General features: G+C 36.9%; 1 protein-coding gene across 4 annotated transcripts in view; it reads left to right on the top strand.

The window, feature by feature from the left end:
- Window positions 1-12,064, top strand: part of TTC7B (tetratricopeptide repeat domain 7B) — a 138,809-nt gene that overhangs the window by 53,274 nt on the left and 73,471 nt on the right. For all 4 annotated transcript variants that reach the window (XM_057413374.1, XM_057413372.1, XM_057413373.1 and 1 more), the window contains 5 exons: window positions 4,697-4,834; window positions 7,969-8,052; window positions 9,118-9,222; window positions 10,561-10,678; window positions 10,871-10,928. In XM_057413374.1, coding sequence (XP_057269357.1) covers window positions 4,697-4,834; window positions 7,969-8,052; window positions 9,118-9,222; window positions 10,561-10,678; window positions 10,871-10,928 — 503 coding nt within the window. The remainder of the gene's footprint in view (window positions 1-4,696; window positions 4,835-7,968; window positions 8,053-9,117; window positions 9,223-10,560; window positions 10,679-10,870; window positions 10,929-12,064) is intronic.

Raw genomic sequence — 12,064 nt, 5'->3', positions numbered from 1 at the left:
ACGTAGCCAAAAAGTATTATTCATTGTGCATTCAATCTCAGATAGAAGTTGAATTTGTATATTATTTTTAATGGTAGTGGCATTAGCTTTTGATACTGGTACTACTGGATTTATTAATTCATTTTTTATGTCCTCATTTCCACAGTAGGCGATTCCTTTCAGTGGTCTAATTGTGCCTTTTATCAGCCTTTTGTATTTTCCTCTAGTGTAATTTTACTAGTCACCTCTGAACCACCACGTACTGACATGCTTATACCAGGCCAGTTACATGTTCTTAGATGGCAGAAATGAAAAGCTGAAGCTGGAATTTCTGCTGGTTTTCTAACTGGAGGAGTGGAACCTATAGAACCTGAGGCGCTGTGTAACAATCTGTCTCACCACACAACAGTGAGACTTAGTCTTTTAAGTTCTATAGGTAATTCAGTTGCTTTCAATTCTATGATTCTGTGATTCATGCTCTGACATAATTTCTGTTTTGATACAGTTAAAGAGGAACGCAACATTTTAGTGAACATTGTCCTATTTGAACTAAAGTGCCAACATTCACATTGTAGTGCAAACTATTTTCCACATTCCTAGTGATGTTCATTGCAGTGTTCATGACAGACTCTGTCACCAAAAAACTAGACTGAGCAAATATTTCCATATACCATGTGTTGGTTTTGCTGCAGTATATACTTACCACTGAAAAGGGCTGCCTGTGCCTCCTTAAGTGCCTGAGCTGCTTGTGGAGATTTGCAGAATTCTGATGTGAACAGGGGTCATGGTAGTAGTCCCAGTTCTTCAGGATTTGACTATGGATTACTGTATTTACACATGTACTCCTTGTGTGAAGATGCAAAAAAACCAAAAGTACTGCCCCTCATTTCAAGTAACTTACAGCTTTTTCTTTGTGAATTAGATCTGGCTTGATTATATCAAATGCTTATCGCTGTACAGCATATACCCTTATCAAGCTTCCAATGTGTTTTTTCTTTACAAGTAGTTGTTGCAGTTTATCTGAAGTAAAAGAGTTTCTTTCTTTCACATAATTGGCTTATTTTGGCTAAATTGTTTGTTTGTATTAGTTTTGGAGGCAAAAGGGGAAGATTGAGCATAAAAAATCAATTGCAACAGACCTATCTTTCTGAGAGTTGAGAGCTGTTACTTCAGCTTCAGTGCATGCTAACTGTTTTGTTTTTGGTTTTGTTTTTCTTTTTCTGTAGTAGTTAAGAGGTAGTATGTGATTTATGATTTTGAAACCAGTGTTTGGGAAAGAAAGTAGTTGCAAAAGATTGAGTAGTCATTGGTGTTTTGAGATGGTACTGTGCTATTAAGGTAGTATGATCTTTTTTCTTGCATTGTCTATGAATTAGTTAAAAACACAGATAAATTTTCAAGGCTTGTGTCCTTCGAGAACTTATTCGAATAAATACCTTAAAACAGGATGGGGATCTAACACATAAGTAGCATTTTGTGTGAGCAAATCACTATGTATATATGAGCCCTAAATCCTGCTGATAGTTTCAGGGAAGTGGTGCGCTCTTCCATCATAACTTCTTATTTGAATTAGGTCTAGTGCACCATATATCCAAAAAGTTGAATCTTGCTATTACAAATGCTATGTTTGTGTCACCTTGAGTTCTCTTAATTTCCAAATTCAGAAAGGATGCTTTGAGTAAGATTTAAAATGTAGTATTTATGAAAGCAGTGACATGAGAAAGACAATTCTGTGCTTTTTAAGTGTTCTGATTCTCTTACAGATACATTTCAGAGTACAAAATGTCTCTTAGCCACATGCTACAGTGTATTGTCATGCCTAATGAGGAAAGTCAGCTGCAACTCTGCCAAGGCTCTTCCTGTAATATATTGCAAGTATAACAGCTAGAATATAACAAAGTCTAGACCAGCCTTTCCTTAGCTAGACAGAAATGAGTAGAAAGGACTGACATCTTCACATTACAGTGCATGTACATGTTGCTGCATGTCAGCTGAGCTGCAGCATCAGAATCCAGATGATTGAGGTTAGAAGGGACATTGGGGGTTGTTTTGTCCATCCCCCAAGCCCTGCTAAAGCAAAGCCACCTGGAGCAGGCTGTGCCTGTGTCCAGACACCTTTTGAGTATCTCTAAGTAGGGAGACTCCACAACCTCCCTGGACAATGTGTGCCAGTGCTCAATCACTCTCCAGTAAAAAAAGTGTTTCCTGGTGTTCAGAGGGAACACAGGGAACTGTGTTTCAGTTCATGTCCACTGCCACTGGTCCTGTCACTGGGTACTACTGAAAAGAGGTTGGGTCCATCTTATTTGTACCCTCCCTTCAGGCATTTGTACACATTGATAAGGTTCCCCCCGCTGAGCATGCTCTTCTCTAGGCTGAAGAGTCCCAGCTCTCTCAGCTTTTTCTCATAGAAGAGATACTTTAGTTCCTTATTCAACCTTGTGGTCGTTTGTTGGACTGTCTCCAGCAGCTCCATGTTTCTCTTGTACTGGAGAAGCCAGAATTGGACCCAGTACCAGAGGTGTGGCCTCACCAGTGCTCAACAGAGGGGAAGGATTGCCCCTTTCAGCCAGCTGGCAACACTCTGGCTCATGCAGCCCAGCATACCACTAGCCTTCTTTCCAGCAAGGGCACATTGTTGGCATCTGTTCAACGTGGTGTCCACTAGGATCTCCTGGGTTCTGGTGTTCTCCAGGTCCTTTTCTGCTAAGCTGCTTTTCAGCTGGGTGGCCCTCAGCACGTACTGAGTGGTGCCAGGGTGCAGGACTTGAGGTTCCTGTCAGCTCATTCCTCCAGGCTGTTGAGGTCCCCCTGGATGGCAGCACAGTCCTTTGGCATATCAGTTCCTCCTTCAGGTTCTGTATCATCGGCATACTTGCTGAGAGAATACACTCTGTCCATCATCCAGATCATTAATGAAGATTTTGACCAGGATCAGGCCCAGTATTGATTGCTGGGGTACACTGCTAGTTATTGGCCTTCAACTAGGTTTCGTTTCACCGATCACTACCTCCTGAGCTCAGCCTCATGTGTTATTTGTAGCCGATGATGGTAAAATGGCTGAACATATCCTTTCTTCCACTGGTGAATTAAGTTACACTGCTTGCATTTGCCTTAGGCTTAATGTATGTTACAAAGTAAGTGTGGCCAGTTGACATACTGCAGTTTAACTGATTACCACTTTATTGTGTCTGAGACCATGGCAATTCTGAAACACTGAGCACTGCAGCTTGTACGTGTGTTCTGCAGAAAATGGTTGTTCAAATATGTAAGATATCTTTAATACTTACAAAGCATCCTCTCCTATAATACTGTTTTGGCATTGTCAGCCATTTTTTCACAAGAAGTGCTAATTCATAGCTTGTTCTATACTTGCAGAGAATTGAGACAAATAGTGATTAAATGTGGAGCTAAAAAGGAAGAAGTTCTTGAAGCTGACTAAATATTTATGCAGTGTAGAAAGGAAAAGCTGAAGACTTCATGGTCAGAAGAAAGCAAAATGTCTGTTTTGGGGTGTGTGTGCTGGGGTGTGTGTTTTCAAACCAAGCTGTGGGTTATTCAGTGATAATTCTTGGAATGTCTGTGCATTTTACGATCTCTTTGAAAATTTCTTTTAGTATTTGATTCTTCTGATTTTAAAGATGTAATGAGTATGCTCAGAGCTTAAAATGTTCTCTTGTTGAAGCAGAGAAACAATTTAGTATCCCTTAATGTGTGTTTTGCCTTGCCTTGCCTCTGAAAAAGGAGGAAATAATCTGTCCATTAAAATTTAGTGTATTTAAGTAAATGTGTTAAGGGGCCATGCTCTGTGTAATTAAATTTAAAAGGGTGGGGGGACTAGGAGGAGAGAGAAGGATCTCTAACTTCTGCCTTCCAACTACTGGATATGCTAGCATTTGTACCAGGGGAATATGAAACGTCAAAAAGTCTAGAAATAGATATCAAGATGAGATATTTTCAGAGGCTTTATGGTATGGTGGGGGAAGTCCTGTGTAGTTCAATATAGGTGGTCTTAGTTACTCTTAGACCTGCATTTTATCCTTTGCTCTTTAACAAGATTTGCCTGTGAACATGACCAAACTTAATCCAGTTCTAACTCAGTTTTCTTCCTTCTCAAAAGGAAAAAGCTTAATTAAAGAAGTAGGTTGGCAATATGCCTGTCACAGAACAGGATTGAAAGTACAAAGCCTTGCTCCAAACATGGCCTGATTCCAAACCACTGCTCAGAACCAGGGGCAGTTTTTGCTTCTCACTAATAACTCCTGATAGTGATTGTATGGTTATCCCAGCAGGTTACCAATCACAAGTGAGAGGATAGTGTCAAAATGTTATGAAGAGAGAAGAAATCGATTGCCATATTTTACAAAAGCTGGAATAGAGGATTTTAAGATCCTTCTAACATGTTTTACTAGCATACAAAAAATAAAATTTTTTTTTTAAAGTTAAATATATGTTGTGTTAAATAAAAACTTATTTGGTTTCTGAGACCTCTTAAGTAATTTTAAATACATTATCTAATTTATGTAATTAGAATTGAGTAATTAAAAATAGATACATACAGAAACGTCAATCTATAAATTAGTAGCAGATACTGTCTCTGGATATCACGTATATCAACTGCTGACTGTCAGTCTGAATAGCATGGTTATTACTTGTTTGAAAATACAGATTAAATTACAATAGCTGACTTTCTTTCTTTCTTTGTGGTATGTTTCAGGCCAACCGTGATGCTGTACTGAGCCGAATACCAGAACACAAAAATGATCGTATCATCAGTTTGCAAAGTGCATCTGTAGTCTACGATTTACTTACTATAGCCTTGGGAAGAAGAGGCCAGTATGAAATGCTGTCAGAGGTTTGTTGATAATAATAAATATTCAACTGTGTCTTCATTGCTTATTTCTGTTAATTATGTAAATTTGTGGTAGTAGTCAAAACAAATACAGGACATTGTAATTCTGACTACTACAAAAATACAGTAGGTACTTTCCACCCCAAAAAGTCTACTGTCTAAATTTTTGCGTGACAAGTGGCTTGAGATGGTCAGGCACAGAAATTTTGTGAAAGGTGTGGTAAATGTTTAATGGCACAGAAGTTCACATGGGTTTTGGGGGGAGGTATGGATCTGCTTAAAAGGGTATACATTAAATGGAGACAGCAGGAAGGAACAGCAAATGATAAAAGCTGTTGAGGATATACGTGATAGATTTAAGTACCTAGAAAAAGAATCTGTGAAGTTCTATTTCTAAAGAAAACTTTCTTTTACACCTCATAATATTTGGAGTGCTTCAAAGTCCTTGTCGTTTGTAAAATGGCTTTGAAGTTATTAAAACAGAACTCTACTTTTTTAGGTCTGTAGGAAAGTTAAATCCCTATCTCAAATGTCTTGTGTTTGATTATGCAACTTGCATGTGTTTTGTTAGATTGTGGTGTCTTAGTTGTTCGGGAAATTTTCAAGTATCATTAACAGCTTTGTATCTAAGAAGCAGTTAGAGCTTTCTGGGCAGAACAGGTATTTCTGCTGCTAAAAGCAGTGCTCACCCAGCAGCAGGATACTGTTTCTGACCATGATTAATTATTGGTATCCAGAAAGAATACTTCAGCATGTGTGGTGGAAAAGCATATCCATGGATTGATTTACTGAAAATGGTTTCTCCCTGCAGTAATAAAGAAAAAAAAAACAACAAACCAAACAAGAAACACATCAAAAACCACAAAAAGCAAAACAAACAAACAAAGAACCCCCCCCAAAAAAAAAAAAAAAAAACTCGGAAAACCTGCATCCGTTCTTCTCTGGTTTATTTAGGTAGTCAGTATTTAATCTGCATCTCCTGTAATGTTAAATTGGGTACTTCGTAACTGCAAGTTGTGTGTACAAGTCATTTTTACTCAGTACAATGGCAAGACTTTCACAAAACTAAGAAATATGAAAGCTCATAAAGGACTGTAACCCTAGAACATAATCTAATCAGGAATATTCCCATTTACTTGCCACTACAGACACTTTCACCTTCGTGGAATTTTAGGCAGTTACACCAGAGCTGCAAGAGATTACTCTCCATATGGAGTCATAGAATCATATGTTTTAGTCTAGAACTTTTTAAAGAATAGACATTGATTGGCAAGTATCTGCTCCCAAGACCTGCAGTCAGTAGCCTGAAACTTCTATAATTTAGACTATTACATTAAATGCAATTCAGAAATATAAAAGCATTCTGTTCAGTTATGAAATATGCATATTTTTTTGCTGTCTTCATTCTCTGTGAGCTAATTATGATTGCTCTAGTGCAGCTGTTGTAGCTTTAAGTCAGAAAGCACCATTATTCTAACTCCGCAAATGGTATTTACCCACCAGTTCCCATAACTTGTTATCTTCTGGTATAGCTATAGCTGATCACTTAAAGAAGTAGTTAGTTGTGATATGAGAACATTAAAATATGAAAAATCTGTCTCATACATATTAAACTTTTCTAATGCTGAGTCATTTGTTCAGTTCTTAACTGAAAAGGTCTCATTTCTTTGTGGAGTTTGAGCTTTCAGGTTCTTACAGCTTTCTCAACTAAATCAAAGAACTGTCTCCTATCATATTTCCTTCCTAAACAAGTCATCAAGTTGGTTTTTAAGCTTTGTAGGGTATGATGTATTGAGCTTATCAATGTCCTAATAGCAAAGATGTTTTCCAGACCAGAAATTTTCCTAGATATTCATCTTTCAACTAACTTCAAACATATTGTTTTCAGGAGGATACCGTAGTCCTAATCAACAAAATTCAGTGACGTATTCAACATTACGTGTTCATATAGTGATTTGTGATTATTTAAAAGGCAGTATCAAGAGTAGCATTTCTGCCTTTCAGGAGAGGGATTGTGTTGAATGTGTTTTCAGTTAGTTAAGACAGTTGCCATTATCCTGAACATTATCTTAACTTGCAGTTTTCCAGGGCACCATTGCTCGTTACGTATTCTCTTGATTTCTTGTTGGAGCCTGTTGCTTCTTGAAATCTTGTTACTTGGTTTAGAAGAACCTAGTTTATGAGGTGTTCATGTTGTTGTGTAGGTCACATACACATATATGCGCAGCTAATCCCTTAACCCCGCACATGTTGGTCACCGATTTTTTGATCTAATGGAGAAAAAAATCATGTAACTTGTCATATTTTGTACTGAAAGGACAGGGTGCTGGGCCATCTAGTCTAGGTCATACTTTACCAAGAAAGGTTGAAGCAGGTGATACCTAAGGTCTTCTCCAGCCTGGTATTCCATGATACTAGAAATGAAGCCAAATAAATATAACTTGAAGTCAAAGAAAATTAGTAGTAAATTGATCATTAGTATGTTGAAACTCAAGCCTTTTAAAATAATCTACAGTTGTGTTTCTACAATTACAAAGTTATAAAACCCTAAAGTATTAACTTCTCCAATTTCTTTATTTTCTGCCACTTAGAATTGGCAATTAATTTTTAATTAAGCATATAAAATAAGATGATTATTTTTGTAATTGTGAACAAGTACCTCTCCAATGCTCATGCATACACTTATGAATATGTAAAAATGGGAGAAGAAAGTATGATTAGGCAGCCTAAAAATTTATAAACATGTTTTGACTTTAAGTATCAGTTTTCCATGCACCACTTGTTTGTGTGAATCTCTGAGATTATACAGTTGCTGTAGGTCAGAGTTTTGGAAGAAGTGCTGAAAGTATTTGATGGTACATTCAACTTACCTTCAGTAAGCTGATATTTATTATTCCTTCTTTCTGAATAGGACAGTAGCAGCAAGAGTATTTAGTCAAACATAATAAATTAGGAATCAGTTTTCAATTCTTTTTTTTCATATAGAACTTACCAGCTTTTTTCAGATAGTTTGAGTTATTTAAATTTGGATTTATGTGTCTTTTAGGTGTAAGTATGTAAGAAAAATTTTATGTTAGTGTATCTTACTAGAAATTGAAAAATATTCCCTTAAATAACAATCTTCCTTTCAAAATTAGTGTTTAGAAAGAGCCATGAAGTTTGCGTTTGAAGAGTTCCATCTGTGGTACCAATTTGCATTGTCCTTGATGGCAGCAGGAAAAGTAAGTCTTAATTTTTGGATGTAATTCTTCTGTTGATGGCTTTTGATAACAACATTTGGCACTTCCATAATTTCATCTGGAGGTTTTTTTAAATAATCGTAATCCTTAATTGAGCTAAGTAGACTGTAGTCCTGCCTAGTGGTTTACAAAGAATGTTGTTATTTCAATAGTTTCTAACTTGGGAAGACTGAAAGGTGATGGCAAGAACTATCTTTCCGAAAAGCTTAAGCTAAACTAATTGAATTTTAATAGTGAGTTATACCAGTTGGTATTATCCAGTAACAACTTATTTAAGTGATGTTTTGATGAATGAATTTTATGCCTAGGTACAAATTATTGCTGATTCATGGTAGTCTTGCTTTGTTTTTTCTTTTCTGACTGTTCTTTTTTATTTATTTTTATTTTATATAACCTAGGAGCATATGCAAATTTATATTTTCAGTTCTTTTTGCTTTTCCCTGTCATGTTATGGAAAATAAATCACTTTCATTGTGTAATGTAAATAATACTAATTTTCTAAAAAATCATTCTTGGCATAATTTGCTTATCTTCAGTATGGGAAAAACCAATTTGTATTTTATTTAGAAATTATTTTTAGACTTATATTGATTTTGAAGAGACTTGATTCTTCTTCCCATTCTCTGTTTACTTTCTAAACCATGATTGGATTGAAGAAAATGAAGTTTAAAAAGAGGAGCAGTGCCAGTCTGTTATGCAGTCTTATATCAGAGTTATCCCTAAGATTCTGTCCTGCTCCTGCTCATTCATTTCAAATATTGTGAGCTTACAGGCCTATCAGATTTTTTAAACGCATCTCAAAACTATTTTCTGAATCACGTACCATTGGAATGACATTCTGGACAGATGTTTCACTGGGGACACTTAATGAGAGTTCATTGGGGTTAAATAACAACAGCAGTGACTGAAGTCTTGTGTTTCTCTTGCATGAGGAGTTGTGAAAAAAACGTCAACCAAATGGGAAAAATAAATGATGGAAATAGGAATCTTCTGCTTGTGAAACTTATTTATGCTTTTAGTAATTTCAATAGAAAATGTTTTTAACAGTCTGCTCGAGCTGTTAAAGTCTTGAAGGAATGTATTCGTTTGAAACCAGATGATGCAACTATTCCACTCCTTGCTGCAAAGCTATGTATGGGATCTCTGCACTGGGTAAGTTTGGTAATTCTCTGTCTTTTCAGTAAGAGCTGTGCTAAAATGCAACAAAATCTTGGTTTAGGGATGTAGCAAATAATTTTGCTCAGTGACTGCATACAGTTGGTCATCTCTTACACATGTGCATATCTGTGCTGTATTTTTATCCCTGTTTGAATGGCTCATTTAAAATATTTGAGAGCAATAGTTATGTTTGTCAAGGTAGCATATCTTGATAGTGATCTATGACATAGCAAAAATGTACTAGAAATTAAAACTGGCATACAGAGATTAAAAATGCAACTTAGACTTGTGTTTTCTCTGCAAGAGAAAACTTTTTTTTGGAAGATAATGAGACAAATCTCTTATGTTCAGGAGACTTCTCGAGATACCATGTTTGCGGGCAGCTGGGGTTTAGGAATTCCTAGTAGGGACAGTGTCTTTTTAAAAAGGGTTACTTGTATTTTAGATAACCTTGAAGTTGGTGTATCTGTACAAAAAACATTAAGGTGATCAAACATTATCATGTGGTTTTCAAGATATGTGTATTTTTTAGAAGAATTAGTATATTTTAAAAAGGAGGAAAAGAGGAAGGAAATGTCAAAATCACAAATTGAGAAAATAGTGCTGTAGCAGAAACATGACTTTTTGAGGCTGACAGAAATACAGTCTTAATAATTAACACAGATCCTTTGTCTGTAAACTGTTCTCTATGGATTGACTCTGTATGGAGAAGCTTATTGTGCTTAGCCTTTACACTTACTGGAATGGATCCAAATGTTGGTTGATTATTCTTTTTTTCTTTCTACGTTGTTAAATAGTGTGCTAACATGGTTGTGCAGTTAAACCTTAATTTTTTTACATGCTTGTCTATTTATGACTTTGTATACATTCAGCAATACCATATGTGATGTGGAATTCTGGGTGGCTATACATTGTATTTTCAGGGTCGGAGCCTTAGTTTTTGTGACTGGTTTTCCTACAGAAATAATTTATAGGGCAATAACTTGATTTGTGAAATACAGAAAATGCTAAATGGCATGTATGGACCAGGAGCACTTTTTTAATTGAAAAAAAAAAGAGGGGGCAAAACCACAGTAACTTTAGAATGATCTGTGTGTTACATGCCACAGTTTCTCTCAACCATAGGAATGGGTGCTTCAGCTTAAAATCTGTGTTCTTTACCCAGTATTTGTAGGAAAACTTAGTCTAATGTAAAACAAAGTAGTCCTTAAAAGCAGTCATGGCTGAGATTTCAACATACTCAGTGTGCATAATACACATGCTGTGTGTTCTCATTATAATGTAAGATTTAGCTAGTTTTAGACTTACATGGGTGTTTTATAATATTTTCAGTTGGAAGAAGCTGAAAGATTTGCCAAAACAGTTGTTGATCTTGGGGACAAAACATCAGAGTTCAAAGCAAAAGGCTACTTGGCACTGGGATTGACTTACAGTCTCCAGGCTACTGATGGTAAGATAAGAACAAACATTCGTATTTGGAAATCCTCACGTTGCCTAAAAAAAAAGAATACCTAGCAGAATGCTAGACTCAAAATTGAAGCTTCTGTGTGCAACCACTGTCTCAGTCAATGTATTAAAACTTCTTCAATGAGCATGTGGATTGAAATCTCTTCATCTTGCTGATTAAATATATCCTTTTTAGCATCTTTGCGAGGGATGCAAGAGGTCTTGCAGAGAAAGGCACTTCTTGCATTTCAGAGGTGAGTGAGTGTTAATCTTTTCATTTCATTCTGCTACATGTAGTAAAAAGCTTTTATTATATGTTACAAAGAGGGACTCGCAAAAGATTGTGTAATAAGGGTTTCACCTCCAGGAGTACAGAAAGTATTTCTTTAGCATTTACTTCTCATTTTCTGTCAGAAATATCTAAATAAATTTCTAAAGATTTCCACGGTGTTGCTCTCTAGTATAAAATATTTGCTCAAAGAAATATTCTGATCTAGAAGGGAAAAAAATATGATCATAGAATCATAGAATCATTAGGGTTGGAAAGGACCTTAAGATCATCTATTTCCAACTTCCCTGCCATGGGCAGGGACATCTTACGCTAAATCATATCACCCAAGGCCTCGTCCAGCCTGGTCTTGAACACTGCCAGGGATGGAGCATTCACAACCTCCCTGGGCAACCCATTCCAATGCCTCACCACCCTAACAGGAAAGAATTTCCTTCTTATATCCAATCTAAACTTCCCCTGTTTAAGTTTTAATCCATTACCCCTTGTCCTATCACTACAGTCTCTAATGAAGAGTCCCTCCCCAGCATCCCTGTAGGCCCCCTTCAGATACTGGAAGGCTGCTATGAGGTCTCCACGCAGCCTTCTCTTCTCCAGGCTGAACAGCCCCAACTTTCTCAGCCTGTCTTCATACAGGAGGTGCTCCAGTCCCCTGATCATCCTCGTGGCCCTTCTCTGGACTTGTTCCAACAGTTCATGTCCTTTTTATGTTGAGGACACCAGAACTGCACACAATACTCCAGGTGAGGTCTCCCAAGAGCAGAGTAGAGGGGCAGGATCACCTCCTTCGACCTGAAAGATTTCAAGTCATAGTTCACTGTAATAGTGTTTCTAGAAGAGTTGATAGCTGATCAGATTGTAAAGCAGGCTTTTGCAATTATCTCTGTAGAGCCAGAGCAATTAATTGAGGCCCTGCTGCTGTGCATGTGGGGCAAAATGCAAGTAGTAAAGTAGTAAGCTAGGGGGAAAGAAATAAATCTGTCTGGAGAGTTAACAGCATAGGCAGTGACAGTGCAAATGCCCCATTTTCCAAGTGTCTTACATGGAAGTAGTGCTATTGGGGATGACAGTAGTTCAGTGTCAAGGCTTCAACTCTGCAAA

Source organism: Pezoporus wallicus, unplaced genomic scaffold (assembly GCF_028554395.1).
Source record: "Pezoporus wallicus isolate ANWC-B61680 ecotype Strahan unplaced genomic scaffold, APGP_CSIRO_Pwel_v1 contig_3017, whole genome shotgun sequence".
NCBI classification, from domain to species: Eukaryota; Metazoa; Chordata; class Aves; order Psittaciformes; family Psittacidae; genus Pezoporus; species Pezoporus wallicus.
This window is presented reverse-complemented; position numbering and strand designations above follow the sequence as displayed.